General features: G+C 47.5%; 1 protein-coding gene across 2 annotated transcripts in view; it reads left to right on the top strand.

Moving 5' to 3' along the window:
- map2k6 (mitogen-activated protein kinase kinase 6) overlaps positions 1-20,649 on the top strand; it is a 128,108-nt gene that overhangs the window by 33,360 nt on the left and 74,099 nt on the right. For both annotated transcript variants that reach the window (XM_072242155.1, XM_072242156.1), the window contains exons 2-3: positions 8,920-8,981; positions 17,194-17,242. In XM_072242155.1, coding sequence (XP_072098256.1) covers positions 8,920-8,981; positions 17,194-17,242 — 111 coding nt within the window. The remainder of the gene's footprint in view (positions 1-8,919; positions 8,982-17,193; positions 17,243-20,649) is intronic.

The raw sequence follows: 20,649 nt of genomic DNA, 5'->3' as shown, positions 1-20,649 counted from the left end.
ACACCTCAAAATCCATAATGGTCTACCTCAAGAGGCGCAAGCTGAAGGTTTTGCCATGGCCCTCACAGCCCCCTGACCTAAACATCATCGAGAATCTGTGACTAGACCTCAAAAGAGCAGTGCATGCAAGATGGCCCAAGAATCTCACAGAACTAGAAGCCTTTTGCAAGAAAGAATGGGCGAAAATCCCCCAAACAATCTCCCAGAAAGCCTTTACAAGTTGTGATACTTGCCAAAGGGGGTGTTGCTAAGTACTGACCATGCAGGGTGCCCAAACTTTTGCTTGGGGCCCTTTTCCTTTTTTGTTATTTTGAAACTGTAAAAGATGGAAATAAGAAAAGTAATCTTGCTCAAGAATTAAAGAAATGTGTCATCTTTAACTTTATGCCTTTTGGAAATCAGGTCACTTTTTACTCGCTTAGCTATTCACAGTAACAGAAATTTTGACCGGGATGCCCAAACTTTTGCGTGCCACTGTATATAGGACCTTAGTCAGTCCTCTCTGGGAGTACTGTGCTCAATTCTGGTCGTCTCACTACAGGAAGGACGTGGAAACCACAGAAAGGGTGCAGAGGAGATTTATAAGGAGCATGCCTTATGAGAATAGGTTGAGTGAACTTGGCCTTTTTTCCTTGGAGCGACGGAGGACAAGAGGTGACCTGATAGGGGTGTTACAAGATAATGAGAGTATTGATAGTGTAGATAGAGGCTTTTTTCCTGGGCTGAAATGGCTAGCACGAGAGGGCATAGTTTTAAGGTGCTTAGAAGCAGGTACAGAGGAGATGTCAGGGGTAAGTTTTTTTACGCAGAGCGTGGTGAGTGAGTGGAATGGGCTGCCGGTGGCGGTGGTGGAGGCGGAAATGATAGGGTCTTTTAAGAGACTCCTGGATGGATACATGGAGCTTAGAGAAATAGAGGGCTATGGGTAAGCCTAGTTCTAAGGTAAGGACATGTTTGGCACAGCTTTGTGGGCCGAAGGGCCTGTATTGTGCTGTAGGTTTTCTATGTTTCTGTGTACAGTTGGCAGCTCTTCAGTCACTTCCAAAAAACAAGTAATACCTGAAGTAATTGAGAGAAAAATGTGAGGACAGATAACCCTATTGCATTATTTGATTGTTTTAAATTGTAAACCACTTCCTAACCACAGGAGTAAGAGGAAGCAAGAGTAACTAGCTTGTAAGGTCAAATGATTGAGTTATTGCTTTACTGCAGTGTTCTGATATGGGCATGTTTAAGATGAAGCATTTCATTTCTTAAAAATAATTTAACTAAATATTGGTTAGTAACCAGTTTGGTTAAAAAGCTAGGTGAATATGTATTGTTGACTTGGCTGTGTTTGAGGACATAAATGGTCATACATTTACTTAAATATTGAATTACCTAATTGACAGACTTGGAAGCTGCTTCATGGGAGCATGGTCAGTAGGGGGCACGGTACCGTAATGGTTAGCACAACGCTTTACAGTCCCAGCGACCCGAATTCAGTTCCCGCTGCTGCCTGTAAGGAGTTTGTACGTTCTCCCCGTGACTGCATGGGTTTCCTCCGGGTGCTCTGGTTTCCTCCCGCAGTCCAAAGACTTAGTGGTTAGTCGGCTTAATGATCATTGTAAATTGTTTTGTGATTAGGCTAGGGTTGAGTCGGGGTTTGCTGGGTGGCACGGCTGAAAGGGCCGGAAGGGCCTATTCCGTGTTGTATCTCATAAATTTAGTTTACAGTGAAAGCAGAAAATGTTGGAAATAGTCAGCAGGTCAGGCTGCATCCGTGGAGAGAGAAGTAGATATAAAACTTCAGGTTGATAACCTTCACCGGCCTGAAATACTAACTCTGGTTCTCTGGTTCTCTCTTCACAGTTGCTGTCCATTGTACCGAATATTTTCATAAATTTCTGTTTCCAAAAGCATTATTACCGATCTGTGTGGATTGGTAATAACACCTCCTGGCTGCTGGTCAACAGGGCTGTGTGCTTAACTCCCTGCTCTACTCTCTCTATACCCATGACTGTGTGACTAGGTATAGCTCAAGTGCCATGTATAAACTTGCTGATTGTTGGCAGAATCTCAGATGGTGGTGAGAAGGCGTCCAGAAGTGAGACATACCAGCTAGTGGAGTGGTGCCGCAGCAACAACCTTGCACTCAAGGTCAGTAAGACCAAAGAGCTGATTGAGGACTTCAGAAAGGCTAGGACGAGGGAACATGAACCAATCCTAATGGAGGGTTCAGAAAGGAGAGAGTGAGCAGCTTCAAGTTCCTGGTTGTTAATTTCTCTGAGGATCTAACCTGGTCCCAACATATCGATGAAACTATAAAAAAAGGCAATAAGTGGCTGTGTTTTATTAGGACTTTGAGGAGGTTTGGCTTGTCACCTGAAACACTCAGACTTCTACAGATGTACTGAGGAGAACATTCTGATTGGCTGCATCTCTGTCTGGTGTGTTGGGGGTGGGGGGTGGGTGGCTACTGCACAGGATTGAAAGAAGCTAGAGAAAGTTGTAAAAATTAGTTAGCTTCATCTTCATGATCAGCCATGATCGTACTGAATGGCGGTGCAGGCTCGAAGGGCCGAATGGCCTACTCCTGCACCTATTTTCTATGTTTCCATGTTTCTATCTTGAGTACCAGCCTCCATAGTATCCAAGATATCTTAAAGGAGCAGTGCCTTGGAACGGTGGCGTCCCTTACTAAGGACCCCCATCACCCAGAACATGTCCTCTTCTCATTGTTACCACCAGGAAGGAGATACAGAAGCCTGAAGGCACACACTCAGCGATTCAGGAACAGCTTCTTCCTTTCTGCCATCTGATTCCTAAATGGACATTGAAGCCATGAACACTACCTCACTTATACTATTTCTGTTTTTGCACTATTTTTAATTTAACTCTTTAATATACATATACTCACTGTAAATAATTTGTAGGTTTCCATAAATAAAATGAAGTGAGGAGTTTTATGTTTCACAAAATCTGTAACACATTTTATTGAACTCCAAAACCTACACACAAAAGTGCGCTAAGAATCTTTTACGTAATTATGCCATCATGTCAGACCAGCCTCTTAAAGTGAAACCCAACTCAATGTTGGTGGTTGTGGATTACGTACATTTCTCCCGGTTACGTTAGCCTACACAGGGCCCCCCAGAATTCAGTAAAACCGGCACTGCAAGCCTGTCTGGAGCTGTGTGTTCCGTGGATGGAGGAATAGCAGGTTCATCTGGCTCATCCAGAGGAACATTGACATGCTCATGGTCATGTTGTGACACCAGGGCCATCATCCCAATCTTGGCGGGTGGCTTTAAGGGGATTGTTCGAAATGTGTTCAGGTTTACTCCTGTTATCTATGATACAAGTCTTGTCTCTCCGTTCCAAAATGTGGAACGGGAACGTCGTAAGGGGGCCTGAGGGGATGTTGGTGTGTGTCACGGTGGATGGAAACAGATGAGGCAGAATGTAGGTCAGCAAGGGCCCAAGAATGCTGCACGCCGTGATGAGAGGTGGGAATAGGCGAAAAAGAGTTGAATTTACTGAGGAGGGTGGAACGCTGTTCAGAGGCCGACCAGGCGGCCGTGGCGTCAGGAATGAGATCACCTGGCACTCGTAGCAGGTGTCCGTATACCAACTCGGCCACGGATGACTGCAGGTCCTCCTTTGGAGCAGTTCTGAACCCCGGCCGGACCATGGGAACTGATCATGCCAACACGGAAGCCTTAAAGGAGGGGTGCCCAGATGGGGTGCCAAGCTGAGCAACCCAGGTGCTGATGAATGCCCGAGCCACATCTGGGGTTGTTGTCGAGACTAGAGGGAAGACCTCTGGCCACCTGGTGGTACGGTCCACCATGGTAAGAAGGTGTGTGAAACCACGGGAGCAACAGGGTCCTCTTTGACGTGGTCAAACCATCAGCCGGGGGCCTCAGGAGGTGCCGGTGGCGCCTGAACATGGCGGCTACTTTTTGCCCGCTGGCACTCCATACAAACTGCAGTCCAATTACGCACGTCCTTTCAGAGGCTGTGCCAAACAAACTTCAGTGCAGCCAGTTTCTGTGGTGTGGCCTCTGGCCTGAATGCGAGGCGCCATGTACGGAGTGGAAAACGGTCTGTCTCTAGTTTGCAGGCACAGTGGGGCGGGGGCAACCGGATGAGGCGTCGCACAGGAGAGAAACCCCAGCTTCCCCAAACTTAATGTCAGCCAACTGCAGGCCCCTGCCTGCTGTTCGGTAAGCCTGGTCCTCTGGGTCAGTAATGTGGTCGGCTGGCATGCTGGCGTAATCAACCCCTATGCGATGGTCTGGTGGCCTGGCCGTGAAAGCCAGTTAGTCGCGGGATTATTTTTCCCCTTAATATGTTGTATATCCGCTGTGAACTCGGATATGTAGGCCAGGTGCTGGTGTTGCCGCCGTGCAGACCAAGCGCCTGATATTTTGGCCATTGCATGTACGAGGGGTTTATGACCGACGAACTCTGTGAAGTGGCGACCCTCGAGAAGAAAACACAAATGGCAGTCAGCCAGATAGAGACCGGGAGGGTCATGGTCAAACGTGCTGTGCTTCCTTCCGGCGGGGATGGAGCTGCCGACTGACGGTGGCAAGCGGCTGCCCCACGCCTCTGACCAGCTGTTCATGTGCAGCACCTATGGCATAGCCTGAAGCTGCTGACCAGTCAAACATATGGTTAGGGCTGTTGCCCTTAAGTATAATGTAAGTTCAACAGCTTGCAGAATGAAGTGGTGATAGAATTCACCATATCTAAAATCTCCTGTAATTTCTTAGTAGTGCAGGGCGGTGGGAAATCCATAATCGTGGTTACTTTTGATAGGAGGGGTTTGCACTTTCTGTGGAGATATGATGGCCGAGCAAGTCAACGGTTGACACTCAAATGGCATTTAGCAGGGTTACTAATCAACCCTTGTTGGCTTAAGCTCTTCAAAAGTGTGCGGAGGTGAGATATTTGTTCAGATTTGGATGCACTGTATGTCAACCAGGTACACAAAAAGAGAAGTCTTTTAATATGGAGTCCATCAGCTGATGGGAAGTCTGTGTTGCATTTTTTCAGTCCAAGCGGCCGGCAAAAAGGCCAAATGAGATTATCACAGCTGTTTTGGGTATGGCCTCTGAGCACACAGGCACCTGATGTGAGCCCCTAACTATATCGACTTTGGAAAAATTTAACTTTGTCTAAATGTGCCAAAAAGTCTTGAATGTGTGGGACCAGGTAATGATTGGGTGGTGACCTCGTTAAGGCGTTGGTAATCTCCTGGTGGGCGGTAGCCACCATTGGACTTGAGGACCGTATGGAGGGGTGAATCCCAGGGGCTGTTTGTCTGGTAAACATTTCAGAGTCTTTCCATGTTGGCAAACTCTGCCTTCGCTGTTGCCAGATTTTCTGGGTGAGTTCTACCGCTCGTGGGCATGGACTGGTTGGCCAGTTTTGAGGAAGGTGGTGCTCGACCCCACGTTTTGTGACTGTAGTGGAGAATGTGGGCTTGTTGAGGTTTGGGAATTTGCCCACCAGTCAAATAAACTCACATGTAGTGGTGCATATGCTTGACAGTCGTGGCTGGGAACTTACTGGGGGAGCAGGACAATGACCCGAAGCCCTTGGGCACACAGAAAACATGCGCTGAGCCACTTTAGCCGGGGCGAAGTCCCCTGTGTTATATCGCCCACTGAAACTGAGCGCCACCCGTTGTGTCTTGTAGGTCTAGATCCTGCTTCTTTGGTGGTCTCCAGCAAGATTTCGTCGCTCTTTGCCTTCTCATCAATAGGTGGTGCTAGCAGCACACTCACTTGAGCTCCCGTGTCGCACAGGAAACGTTGCCTCGAAAGGGTGTCTGTAATGAATAGTAGACGACCCTGGCAACTGGAACCCACCGTGTTCACAGACCTCTGATGTCCTGATGCGCTGTCTGTGTCGAAGCTGTAAGGCAGTCGACACTCCCTAGCGTTCCTACCAAAGTGAGCACGGTAAAAGCACAGGCCCGCCATTGTGTGTATCGCAGCTGCGGACGTTCTTTTGTTGGGGGCCTTGCTGACCGGGCTTACTGAGGTAGGGAAAGGAGGAGTGATGCACTGCTGCCTAGCTACGTGTAGACTGTCAGCCATTTTGGCAAGCTCCCTATAGTCCATCATGGGTGCATTAATGAGGGTTAGGTGAATGGGATTGGGCATTTGCTGCATGAAGAGTTCTTTAAAAAATAAAGCAAAGATATTGATTGCCCAGGAGAGGCAGCATGTGGTCCATTAGCTCTGAAGGGCTACCATTGCTGAGACCGGGCAAGGAGAGCAACTCGGACTCCAATATTCCAAAAGTCTGTAAAAGGTGAGTTTTCGGCGGTTGGTATTTATCCTGTGTAGGCGGGTGTTCAAGCGGACTCACCACTCTCGCCACCATGTAGTCGCTGAGCGACACTACCACATAGAAATATTTGGTGTTGTCAGTGGAGATTCCTCACAGAGCGAGCTGGGCCTCAGCCTGTATGAACCAAACGACGGCATTTTCCCTCCCAAACTCTGGGGGTTTCAAAGCGACAGCATTGACCGACATGTTGAATAACTCTGGAATTGTCCTAGAGCATCGGGGTCACCAGTGTAGGTTTCCGCAAGTAAAACAAGAGTGAGGCTTTTTATGTTACTAGGTTAATTGGTCACAGGGTTGTAATCAGTTGGCATGGGGTCTGTCTCTAAATAAATAAAAAATAAAACTTCTCTGCATATGGAAATCTTTTCAGTTGTTGTATCCTGAGTTGCTACCGGCTCGACGTAACAGGGACAAAGGCTTCCATGTATTGAGCAGTTTTCCAACTGGGTCAGGTTTGAAGAGTATGTACGTGGGGTGAGTGGTGGAAACTACAGACCTTGAACACATTTTCTTTCTTAAACCAAAAACACTTGAAGCTGAGGTTTCAGCTTCTTCAGAAGAACTGTTAATTCTGCGATTTCTCTCAATAAATCTTCCTTCCATTGGGAATTATGCAAGTGGCAGATGACCATGCCTTTGATTGGCTGTACTAAACATATACAAGGGTTGTAGTCATAGATTTGTACAGCATGGAAACAGGTCCTTCATCCCAGCCCATTTCTGGACATTTATTTCCGCTGAAGTCCACTTTAATTATTTTAGGATTAGTTGTAAGCAGACCATTGCCTTTGTCAGAGCTGGGGAGCAGCCAATACCTGCCAAAAGAACATCTGCAGACATCCTGACCTCTGCAAGGGACTGGCAGCTGTTGGTGGACCTCGAACGGCAGCTGAAGTTCCCCAACCATATCGCAGCCACCACCCTGCGACCAGACATTGTCCTGGTGTCTGAGTCTACTAAGCAAGTGGTGCTGCTGGAGCTGACAGTCACATGGGAAGATAGCTTGGAAGAGGCCTTTGAAAGGAAGCTCTCCAAGTACGCAGAACTGGTCAGCAACTGTCAGCAGGCTGGATGGAGAGCGAGGTGTCTCCCAGTGGAGGTTGGTTGTAGGGGATTCGCAGCCCGTTCTTTAGCCAGAGCCTTCAGCAATTTGGGCATCGAGGGGGAGAGGAAGAGGTGAGCCATCCGCAGTACCATGGATGCGGCAGAGAGGGCCTCAAGATCGCTGTGGCTCAAAGGAGGGGAGCCATGGAGTCATAAGTAGCTAGCCATCTGGACACAAGCTGGGGTCTGATCAGCCCTGGCTGGGTCACCTAGAGGAGGTTGTATGATGTTAAAAGACCCGAAACACCTGATGATTCCAGGAACATCACTGAAGGTGTGTCCAGAAGCATGAGTAGATGTGCATACACAGCTGAAAAGGAGGTTATGTTGAAGTTGTGTAAGACTTGTGTGAGGCCAAATTTGGAGTGCTCTGTGCAGTTCTGGCCATCTACCTACGGGAAAACTAATCAATATTGTTTGATATGTGGATTATAACCATAGGAAAAAATGGCTAGAATCGCTTAGTATAAAAGTTAATTAAGATAGTACTTTATTCTCTGGGGCATAGAAGAATGATGGGAGCTCTTACAGAATTAATACAAAATTAGAAACATAGAAAAACCTACAGCACGATACAGGCCCTTTGGCCCACAATGCTGCGCCGAACACGTACGTACTTTAGAAATTACCCAGGGTTACCCATAGCCCTCTTTTTTTAAGGGGGTACAGATAGGATGAATGGATGCAGGGTTTTCACTCGCAGGCTGGTTGTGACTAGAACGAGAGGCCATTGGAAAGGTGACATTGAAAGGGGATCTGAGGGAGAACTTCACTCAGAGGGTGGTTTGAGTGTAGAATGAACTAAAGTGGAATCAGAATTAGAATCAGGTTTAATATCACTGGTGTATGTCGTGAAATTTGTTATACGGCAGTAGTACATGGCAATACAAAATTAAAAAAAATAAATTAAGGTTAGAAATCTATATATTATATGTTAAATAAGCAGTGCAGGAGGAGAAAAGGGAAGTGCTAGATGCAGGTTTAATTGCAGTATTTAAGAGAACTTTGCTAGGTGGATGGGAGAGTTATAGAGGGTTACGGTCTTGGTACGGGTAGGTTAGACTAAGCTGAAAAACAATTCACCACAGACTAAATGGGCCTGTTTCTGTGCTATTGTGCTCGATGACTAATGACTGAGCAAGGAAAATGCACTGGCAATTAAACAATATTATTAAGCCTGGTGTTCCTTTATTTGTGCTTTGCTCTTGCCAAATATTTGGGAGTGGCATATGGTCGGTTTCCTCCCCTCCGCATACGCATCTATTTCGGGTCTTTGGTAGTTGGCGGCTACTGCACTGCCTGTTCAAGGCAACAGTCACCAAGGCACATAAACTGTCCGGAAGATTCCCAGATATGCCTACGATGTTACTGCAAAAGCAGCTGTGTTGGTAGGGCCTGAGAGAAGTAGTGCAAGACAGCAGCTGATTCTCCCGCCTCTCTGTCTTAATTTGTGTCTCCACAGGTAAGAAAAAGAACCGAGGGCTGAAGTTATCAAAGGAGGTTTTCGAGCAGCCACAGGCAAGTCCCACGTAAGTAACCAGCGAATCACAGTTATTTGAAATTGGTGATGGAGATGATGATGATTATGAGGACACACAGTCCCCTTTTATTGTCATTTAGTAATGCATGCATTAAGAAATGATACAATATTCCTCCACTATGATATCGCAGAAACACAGGACAGACCCAGACTGAAAAACTAACAAAAACCACGTAATTATAATATATAGTTACAACAGTGCAAAGCAATACCGTAATTTGATGAGAACAGACCATGGCACAGTAAAAGTCTCAAAGTCTCTCGAAAGTCCCATCATCTCACGCAGACGGTGAACCTCCAGCGCCGCCAACTTGCCGATGCAGCATCCTGGAAGCATCCGACCACAGTCCGACTCCGAGTCTGTCTGAAAACTCCGAGTCTCCGACACCGAGCACCATCTCTGCCAAGCGCTTCGACCCCGGCCCTGGCAACAGGCAATAGGCAAAGCCGAGGATTTGGGGCCTTCGTCTCCGGAGATTCTCATCGCACAGTAGCAGCAGCAGCAGCGAAGCAGGCATTTCAGAATTTACTCCAGATGTTCCTCCGTGCTTCTCACGGCTGTCTCCATCAAATCCGGATTGTGCATGGCCCCTAGTTACACATACGATATCAGTCGGAATGGCCGCGTGCGCTGCGTCGCGTCGCCATCTTCTCCTCCCTCCGGAGAGGGAGTCGGGATAAGGTTGTTCACTTCTCGACTGGACTGCTTGGGTTCATTAATTGGAGTGTAGGAATGAGGTGGAAGGTAGTCCCTGGAAAAGAGGGAATGGGATCATGACTTGATAGTTTACAGATCTACTGGGTAATGGCACTGAATTGAGTGATAGTGCAGAAACAGGACCCTCAGCAATGTTCCCTCTAATTTGTAATGACCAGTGTACGCAAAAATCGTGTGCTCTGCAATTTTTTTTGCCCAATGACAAAAACATGTGCACACTGAATAATTCCTACAATAAAAACAGTATAAATAAGCCAGTTCTAAAATCTGCAGACAAATCATCGCAAACCCCACACTGTCAACACCATCTGTATCAGAAACCGGAAAATGAAATGTGATTTGTGTACGATCGTGAAATATTCTTAACATTGCCAAAGAGGAAGAGGGTGACAACCTTTTGTGTGCAGTTTAAATTCCTTTGTGTGCTAGTAGCAAAAGATGTGAACGTTGCCCTTCAGCCCATCTAGTCTGTGCTGAACTGTTACTGTGCCCAGTCCAGTTGACCCGCACCTGGACCATAGCCCTCCCATCCATGTTTCTTAGCCAAATATCTATTCCATTTTAACGCGCATCTACCACTTCCACTGGCAGCTCATTCCACACTGGCACCGCACTCTGAGTGAAGAGAATCCTCTTTCTGTTCCCCTTAAATATTTCATCTTTCACCCTAAATCTTCTAGCTTTCGTCTCACCCAACCTCAGTGGAGAAAGCTTGCTTGCATTTCCCTTAAATTTTTTTATACCTCTGTATACAGCACTGTCTTAGGCACATTTTATTATTTAGAACATAGAACATAGAAAACCCACAGCACAATGCAGGCCCTTCGGCCCAGAAAGCTGTGCTGAACATGTCCTTACCTTAGAGCTACCTAGGCTTACCCATAGCCCTCTATCTTTTTTTTAATCTCCATGTATTTATTTCCAGGAGCTTATTAAAAGACCCTATTGTTTCTGACTCTACCACCGCCACCGGCAGCCCATTCCATGCAGTCACCACTCTCTGCGTTTTTAAAAAAAAGAAAACAACTTACCCCTGACGTCTCCTCTGTACCTACTTCCAAGCACCTTAAAACTATGCCCTCTCGTGCTAGCCATTTCAGCCCTGGGAAAAAGCCTCTGACTACCTACACGATCTGGGAGACCGTTTCACTGAACGCCTACGCTCTGTCCGCCAGAGAAAGCAGGATCTCCCATCGGCCGCACACTTTAATTCCATGTCCCATTCCCATTCTGATATGTCTATCCACGGCCTCCTCTACTGTCAAGATGAAGCCACACTCAGGTTGGAGGAACAACACCTTATATTCCGTCTGGGTAGCCTCCAACCTGATGGCATGAACATTGACTTCTCAAACTTCTGTTAATGCCCCACCTCCTCTTCGCACCCCATCCCTTTATTTATTTATTAGTATTTATTTTCTTTATTTCCCCTTTTTTCTCTTTTTTTTTTCTCTCTCCCTCTCACTATAACTCCTTGCCCATCCTCTGCTGCTTCCCTCCCCCTTTCTTTCTCCCTAGGCCTCCCGTCCCATGATCCTCTCCCTTGTCCAGCCTCCTATCCCTTTTGCCAATCAACTTTCCAGCTCTTGGCTCCATCCCTCCCCCTGCTGTCTTCTCCTATAATTTTGGATCTCCCCCTCCCCCTCCCACTTTCAAATCTCTTACTATTTCTTCTTTCAGTTAGTCCTGATGAAGGGTCTTGGCCTGAAACGTCGACTGTACCTCTTCCTATAGATGCTGCCTGGCCTGCTGCATTCCACCAGCATTTTGTGTGTGTTGCTCGAATCTCCGGCATCTGCTGATTTCCTCCTGTTTGCACTATCCACACGATCAATGCTTCTATTGATCTTTCAGGATAGAGTGTGGATCAGGCTCTATTGGCCTCTAGACCGCATCGCCCAGCAACTCCCGACTTAGCCCTAGCCCAGTCACAGGACAGTTTATAATGACCAGTTAAAGTACCAACTGACATGTTTTTGGACTGTGGGAGGAAACCAGGGCATCTGGAGGAAACCCACATGGTCATGGGGAGAACGTACAAACTCCTTACAGGCAGCAGCGGGAACTTAGGCTAGACTCACTATCCTCCGGCTAAAGAAACTCTTCCCCATTTCCATCCTAAAGGAGCGTCCTTCTATTCAAAGTTGAAAGTAAATTTATTATCAAAGTCTGTCACCATATACTACCTTGAGATTCACTTTCTTGCGGGCATTCACAGTCGAACAAAGGTATACAATAGAATCAGTGGAAAAACTACACACAAAGACTGATAAACAAAGACTCTGATGCTGAATACTCCAAACTCAGTTTTATAAAGCAACACCATTACTTCCTGACCGTTCAGCTTAATGCCATGACTAACGAAGGCGTACATGCCATGTGTCTTTACCAACCGCGCAATGTGTGGCTGCTTGCAGGGAGCTATTGGCTTGGACCTCAGGCTCCCTTATCCCTGAGACTTGTTCATTCTCTTAACTCCTTGACCATCCTCCGGTGAGGAGCATTACCACCTTGTTCCTGGCCGGTAGAATTCTATCGGTCTCCAAGAGACCTGGCGAGCCGTTTGACAGCATAGCTACTCGCTTGTATTGGCGGCAGCACGCACAACTTTCCAGAAGAACTCAGCTGGTCAGGCAGCATCCAGTCGACATTTCCAGCTGAGACCTTTCCTCAGGACTGGAAAGGAAGGGGGCAGAGACCAGATTAATGAGCTGGGGTGCGGGGGGCGGGGGGAAGAAATGAGGAAGGAGTCAAGATGGCAGCCGATAGGTGAGGGGCAAGTTGGGTTGGTGGGGGGGGCGGGGAGGGATGAAGTAAGAAGCTGGGAGGTGATAGGTAGAAGAGGTAAAGGGCTGAAGATGAAGGAATCTGATTGGACAGGACAGTGGACCATGAGAGGGAGGTTTTCAGCATCTGCAGTCTCCTGTGTCTGTCATTCTTAACAACCTACTTAAGATTCATTGTCTGCCTCTAAGTTGCGCATTAGAATGTAGAAGTGATGGTTAAAGAAAATTGTTGTAACCCTTCCGTTAGACGTGGGGTTGCGTACATGAAGATGAGGAAAGTTGTGAGCTGTGATTCATAATTCCAGTGGCGGGCGGGGGAGGGGTGGGTGGGTGGGATCCATTCTTGTTGTGACTATGGGCCTACCTGTGCTCAGCAATAAAGTGCGGGCTCGGGGGAAGTGGGTGCAGTGTTGCCACAGTTCATGCTTCTGCCCCTGTAGCTGCAGTGACCCCGGTTCAATCCTGCCCTCGGACGCTGTTGGTGTCCGCTCTCCGTGGGCTGGTGCGGGTTTGCCTGGGGCGCTGCGGTCGCCTCCCGCGTCCCAAGACCGAGTAGGTGGGTCAGGAGATGCCAGAAGCTGCTGACGCTGTTATCTGGGGCGACAAACCATCCGCTGGAGGCTCGAGCAGCAGCTGTGGGAGGGGAAGTGATGCGCTGACACTTAGGGTGGAAACCTTGCATCGGGACTGGGCGTTTGGTTGCTCTAATGTGCCCCAAGTGTGGGTGGGTAGCAGAGTAATTGGGGCGGGGAAGGGGGGAAGAACAGTTGATAGGCATCCAAGGAAACATGGGTTACAGGAGTGAAAGAAGATGCATGGCCTGATGGGATTGGTCTGCTGGGGGCCAGTATATACCCGCTGACCTGAATGGCAGCACATTACTTATGTGAGTGTGTCACGTTCTAAAAGAGGGAAAAACACCAAAATCTCAGGAGGAAATGCCGCAACTTGAGTGGGGTCTGTTTTTCTAGAGTTGTTTTGAATGAATTGGAAAACTGACATCTGCTTGGATGTGGCAGAGGGATGGTCTTTATTCCTGGAGCGAGTCCAGTCACCCTGTGTGCCTTGGAGAATAATTATATCAGGAAAAACGCATGGTATGTTTTCTCTCTGTGTGTGGGAAAGTGAAGAGGCGCACAGCCCAGGGTCCGTCCTGTCACTGAGTCGAGGCTTTCCCCCCCACTGAGGTTGCGTGAGACTGGAACCGAAGGTCATGGGTTAAGGGTGAAAGGTGAAATGTTTTAAGGGGAACTTCCTCACTCAGAGGGTGGTGAGAGTGTGGAACGAGCTGCCAGCACAAGTGGTGCATGTGGATTCGATTCCAACAGAGAAATTTGGATAGGTAGATCAACGAGAGCTATGGTCCAGGTCCAGAGGCAGGTCGATGGGACGAGGCAGATGATAGTTCGGCATGGACCAGATGGGCTGAAGGGCCTGTTCCTGCGCCGAATGACTCTCAGATCATTTTGGGCTGAAAGTACAAGTAGGTGGTGAGAAAGATGCCATCAAACCAGAGATTGCTGATTACTGAGAGGCCATAAAGCCCAGAGTGTATGACTGGTCAAAGTAGAATCAATCTGTGCCTTCTAAAAGGGGCTCGAGAGTAATTAACAGAGCTCTAGAGAATAGGACCCATGGGATTGCTCTGCTAGCAGGTGGTAAGTGGGTTGAATGGCCTCATGATGTGCTATGATAGAACTGTACTTTATTTTCAAATAAAATTGTGGACTATGTAAAATCACAAATGCACATTATGAGCAGTTCATGCCCAAGTGTTCCTGTACACTGTATGAGTACTTGCAGTCTTGTATACTGTATGTACCACAGCTCTTGTATACTTCATTTGTGAATCATGTCATCAGTAGGTACCTGTAGTTTAGATATTTAAATCCCTGTGATTTTTCATCAGATAACAATTCTATCAGAGTTCTCCATCATCTTGGAAACTTCTATCTTCTGACTACTGTGGACTATCCTCCTAATGAAAGCACTGTCAATTTGATTCCTGTCCCCCATACCTGCTCTTTGTTTTTATAGTCATAGTCATACTGTGTTGATCCCGGGGGAAATTGGTTTTTGTTACAGTTGCACCATAAATAATTAAATAGTAATAAAACCATAGATAGTTAAATAGTAATATGTAAATTATGCCAGGAAATAAGTCTAGGACCAGCCTATTGGCTCAGGGTGTCTGACCCTCCAAGGGAGGAGTTGTAAAGTTTGATGGCCACAGGCAGGAATGACTTCCTATGACGCTCTGTGCTGCATCTCGGTGGAATGAGTCTCTGGCTGAATGTACTCCTGTGCCCAACCAGTACATTATGTAGTGGATGGGAGACATTGTCCAGGATGGCATGCAACTTGGACAGCATCCACTTTTCGGACAGCATCCACTTTTCAGACACCACCGTCAGAGAGTCCAGTTCCATTCCCACAACATCACTGGCCTTACGAATGAGTTTGTTGATTCTGTTGGTGTCTGTTACCCTCAGCCTGCTGCCCCAGCAAACAACAGCAAACATGATCACACTGGCCACCACAGACTCGTAGAACATCCTCAGCATCGTCTGACAGATGTTAAGGGACCTCAGTCTCCTCAGGAAATAGAGACGGCTCTGACCCTTCTTGTAGACAGCCTCAGTGTTCTTTGACCAGTCCAGTTTATTGTCAATTCATATCCCCAGGTATTTGTAATCCTCCACCATGTCCACACTGACCCCCTGGATGGAAACAGGGGTCACCGGTGCTTTAACTCTCCTCAGGTCCATCACCAGCTCCTTAATCTTATCACGTAAGACATTAGGCCATTTGGCCCATCAATTCTGCTCTGCCATGGATGATTTATCAATCATTCTCCTGCCATTTCCCTGTACCCTTTGACGCTCTTATTAATGGAGAACCTATCAACCTCTACTTTAAATATACCCAATGACTTGTCGTTCACCATTCTCTGGCTAAAGAAATTCCTCCTCATCTCTGTTGCAAAGGGAAGTCCTTGTATTCAGAGGCTGTGCCCTCTGGTCCTAGACTCCCCCACTATAGGAAACATCCTCTCCACATCCATTCTTTATAGGCCTTTCTATATTTGATAGGTTTCAATGAGATACCCTTCGTCATTGCTCTAAACTCCAGTGCGTACAGGCCCTGAGCCATCAAGTGCTCTTCATACATGAATTGAATTATAATATTTAGTTATTCCTTTGTACTGATGCTTTGCTTCGAAATATTTGAACCCAGAATAAAATCCTTGGTACCTGTTTTCCATGATTTTGTGAGCTCTAGTTTGGAACTCAGTGTTCCAGTGAAGGATATGATCTGGTTAGTGAACTAGCTGTCACCTCATCCAAGCCCTGCTCACACTGGGCACCTTCATTCAGTGAAAAGTACAGCTTCTCGAATCCTTGAGAGTTTTGCTAGTTTTTAAAACCCTGCGTTTGCTCAGTGACCTGGGAGTTGCTGCAAGCTATTGAAAGAGGTTCCAAGACTAGGGGAACAATAGTTCACCTTTCCAGCCTTCTGGACTCTTAATTCCCAAGCGTGTTCAGCATCTGCCATTTTGTTTTGCATTTCCAGCACCCGCTGTCTTTTCTGCTTTGATTTCAGACATTTTCAGCTTTATCCTTTTTTGTTTTACTTCTTCCACGAGTGGTGGGGTAGAGATAGGGAGGTGTAAAGCGCTCCTTTCCTTCGCTAGCCTGCAGGTCACCCTTGGGCAAGGACTGGCACTTGCTTAGCCTCTCTTGACTAGGGTCACATGAAGCCATGCGACCAAGTGATGGATGATCACAAGTCCTGGTTGTGCCACCACTGGCAATTTCTGAAGAGTATTGATAATTGCTGCGGTTGTAAGGACACTGCCCAGAAAGAGGCAATGGCAAGCCACTTCTGTAGAAAAATTTGCCAAGAACAATTGGTCATGAATAAGACCATGATTGCTCACGTTAAACACCACAGTACATAACGAGCGAACAAACCACTTCTGCTGTTCTAGAACATGGAACAGTACAGTCAGGTTCTTCGTCCCACGATGTTGTGCTGACCTTTTAACTTACTCTAAGATCAATCTTGTCCTTCCCTCCTATGTAGTCGTCTATTTTATTTCTAAAATGCCCCAATATTTCTAGTATTATTCTCTCACTGTACACCTTGTTCTTGTGGTAGTTGTTGCTTTTCACGGCAGGCTCCACCATCTGCTGAGTCTCGTGTCCCCACAAACCCTCCTTCCTCCGTCCTTCTCTCCTCCCCTTCCCCTCTGTTACATCTGCGCCGGACAGCTATGTCAATATAGCAGTAAGATTAAATGTTTTACTGGGCCAGATTAATAACGGTAAACGCGAGACAACTTGCAGTGTGTTCGTGACGAACCAGGCCCGCCGAGACGTGAAATGGGCACTCGAAAGCCCACAGAAGAAAGAGGGGTTTCTGTGTGTTGGAGGCCCAATCAATTCACTGCATGGTCATTCGGCTCCATACGCATTTAATACGTTCATGCAATCGATCCAATTGGAATCGATTGTTCGTCGCCAACTTTTCCCAATTCTGCTCAAAGGTCATTGGCTTGCAACAGTTCCCCTGCCCTTTACTTCAGAGCTTGCCTGAGCCTCTGAATGGTTCCAGAGTTTTCTGATTTTGCTTCCTGTTGGGTTGGTAGTCGGAGGATGTTGTAGCTGAATTAATTTTGTTCGTTCTCTCTGCAGCCCTCCCAGGGACCTGGACTCAAAGGCCTGCATTGCTATCGGTGAAAAGGTAAGATTCACTCGGCCCCTACCGTTCACTTGGCATCGTGCCAGAGTAATTGCAGAACAGCACGATGTTGTTATAGGGCCCTACATCACCACAAACAGATGTGAAGTCAGAATATTTCATTGTCCGTTTCTTCTGGAATTCTTGGAAAGTAAATAAAAGTGTGTGGAATCCTTAAAATAGAACAAAACCCTTGGATCAATGTGTGACATTGGAGAGGGTACAGAGCGAGGTTCAGGAGAATAATTCCGGGAATGAAAGGGTTAGTGTACGAGGAGCATTTGGCACTAGGTAGCCTCCAACCTGATGGCATGAACAACATTTTCTCTGTCTTCTGGTAATTACTCCCCTCTGTTTTCTCTCCACTTCTCTCCCTACCCCCGCTTCTTCCCTCTTGTTCCATTCCCTATCCTAATCATCCTCTCACCCTCATGACCTACCCATCACCTCCCTCGTCTTCCCCACCTCCTTTCCTTGATTCCATGGTCCACTGTCCTTTCCTATCAGATTCCTCCTTCTTCAGCTCTGTCTTTTCCACCAATTCCCTCCCTGCTTCTTACATCATTCCCCCTCCGCCCCCACCCACTCACCTGGTCTCTCCTTTCTCCTGCCAGCTTGTATTCCATCTCCTCTCCTACCTTTCCAGTCGTGATGAAGAGTCTGGGCCTGAAACGTCGACTTTTTATCGTCCTCCGTCGATACTGCTTGACTTGCTGGGTTCCTCGAGCTCAGGGGTTCCCCAGTCTGGGTTCTGCTTGGAGGAGTGGGTGTCTGTGTCTGTCTTGCAAGATTTCCAGAGTCTGCAGAATCTCTCAGGAATCTCTGTAACAACAGGATTCCTGCAGATGCTGGAAATTCAAGCAACACACATCAAAGTTGCTGGTGAATGCAGCAGGCCAGGCAGCATCTATTGGAAGCGTTTCAGTCGACGTTTCAGGCCGAGACCCTTCGTCAGGACTAACTGAAGGAAGAGCTAGTAAGAGGTTTGAAAGTGAGAGGGGGAGGGGGAGGGGAGATCCAAAATGATAGGAGAAGATAGGAGAGGGAGGGATGGAGCCAAGAGCTGGACAGGTGATTGGCAAAGGGGATACGAGAGGATCATGGGACAGGAGATCCAGGGAGAAAGACGGGGGGGGGGAACAGAGGATGGGCAAGGGGTATAGTCAGAGGGAGGAAAAAGAGTGAGAGAAAGAATGTATGTATAAAAATAAATAACGGATGGGGTACTAGGGGGAGGTGGGGCACTAGCGGAAGTTAGAGAAGTTGATGTTCATGCCATCAGGTTGGAGGCTACCCAGACGGAATATAAGATGTTCCTCCAACCTGAGTGTGGCTTCATCTTTACAGTAGAGGAGGCCGTGGATGGACATGTCAGAATGGGAATGGGACGTGGAATTAAAATGTGTGGCCATTGGGAGATCCTGCTTTCTCTGGCAGACAGAGTGTAGGTGTTCAGTAAAGCGGTCTCCCAGTCTACGTCGGGTCTCGCCAATATATAGAAGGCCACTTCGGGAGCACCGGACGCAGTATATCACCCCAGCCGACTCACAGGTGAAGTGTCGCCTCACCTGGAAGGACTGTCTGGGGCCCTGAATGGTGGTAAGGGAGGAAGTGTAGGGGCATATGTGGCACTTGTTCCGCTTACAAGGATAAGTGCCAGGAGAGAGATCAGTGGGGAGGGATGGGGGGGACGAATGGACAGGGGAGTCGCGTAGGGAGTGATCCCTGCGGAAAGCAGAGGGGGGGGAGGGAAAGATGTGCTTAGTGGTGGGATCCCGTTGGAGGTGGCGGAAGTTGCGGAGAATTATATGTTGGACCCGGAGGCTGGTGGGGTGGTAGGTGAGGACCAGGGGAATCCTATTGTTAGTGGGGTGGCGGGAGGATGGAGTGAGAGCAGATGTGCGTGAAATGGGGGAGATGCGTTTGAGAGCAGAGTTGATAGTGGAGGAAGGGAAGCCCCTTTCTTTATAAAAGGAGGACATCTCCCTCGTCCTGGAATGAAAAGCCTCATCCTGAGAGCAGATGTGGCGGAGACGGAGGAATTGCGAGAAGGGGATGGCATTTTTGCAAGAGATAGGGTGAGAAGAGGAATAGTTCAGATAGCTGTGAGAGTCAGTAGGTTTAGAGTAGACATCAGTGGATAAGCTGTCTCCAGAGATAGAGACAGAAAGATCTAGAAAGGGGAAGGAGGTGTCGGAAATGGAGCAGGTAAACTTAAGGGCAGGGTGAAAGTTGGAAGCAAAGTTAATAAAGTCAACGAGCTCAGCATGCGTGCAGGAAGCAGCGCCAATGCAGTCGTCGATGTAGCGAAGGAAAAGTGGGGGACAGATACCAGAATAAGCACGGAACATAGATTGTTCCACAAAGCCAACAAAAAGGCAGGCATAGCTAGGACCCATACGGGTGCCCATAGCTACACCTTTAGTTTGGAGGAAGTGGGAGGAGCCAAAGGAGAAATTATTAAGAGTAAGGACTAATTCCATTAGACAGAGCAGAGTGGTGGTAGAGGGGAACTGATTGGGTCTGGAATCCAAAAAGAAGCGGAGAGCTTTGAGACCTTCCTGATGGGGGATGGAAGTATACAGGGACTGGAATCTCTGTAGGTGCTTTTGCTGCAGTGCTTGCTTTGACCACTTGAGGGGGCTGCTCCCCTATTCCCTGCTTAAAGTAGAACAGAATGTGCACTTTGCTTCTCAGAAAGACTTTGAAGATTTCTCTGTAACCCATGAGGCAGTCTTTTCAATCTTAAGGTTTAACTCTGATTGTAGAAGGCTGCGTGACAGTGTAAAGTGGGGAACTTCCCTGTGTGTAACTTGGAAATGCATTTTGGTAGCAGGAATAAGGGCGATTTTCTAAATGGGGAGCAAATTCTGAAATCCGAGATGCAAATGGACTCTGGGAATCCTCGTGCAGGATTCGCTAAAGGTTGATTTGCAGGTTGGATCAGTAGTAATGATGGCAAATCAATGTTAGATTTCATTTCAAGAGGACTAGAATATAAAAGGAAGGATGTAATGCTGAGGTGTTATAAGGTACTTGCACACTTGTCTAACCTCAAGACAGGCTGTCCTTTTTTTGGCCTCCAGCCACCAGTGGGTTCTGATTCAGGCCTGGGCATTCAGACATTTGGCCTTTGATCAATGAGTATTCACAAAGCTTCTGTTATTATTTATTTATTTACTTAGAAGTTCGTGCGAGGCGGGGCCAACTGACCCAGTGAGCCATGCTGCCTAGCAACCCAGCTGTTTAACCCCACCCTAACCGCAGGACAATTTACAGTGGCCAATTAACCTACTAACCCATGCGTCTTTAGCATGTGGGAAGAAAGCAGTGTGCCCGGGAGGAGCCCACGCAGTTCACGGGGGAGAACATGCAAACTCCGTACAGATGACGTCAGAGTTGAACCCCGA

This window comes from Mobula birostris, chromosome 24 (assembly GCF_030028105.1).
Source record: "Mobula birostris isolate sMobBir1 chromosome 24, sMobBir1.hap1, whole genome shotgun sequence".
Taxonomy (NCBI): domain Eukaryota; kingdom Metazoa; phylum Chordata; class Chondrichthyes; order Myliobatiformes; family Myliobatidae; genus Mobula; species Mobula birostris.
The sequence above is the reverse complement of the archived record's forward strand: the minus strand, read 5'-3'. Positions and strand labels throughout refer to the sequence as shown.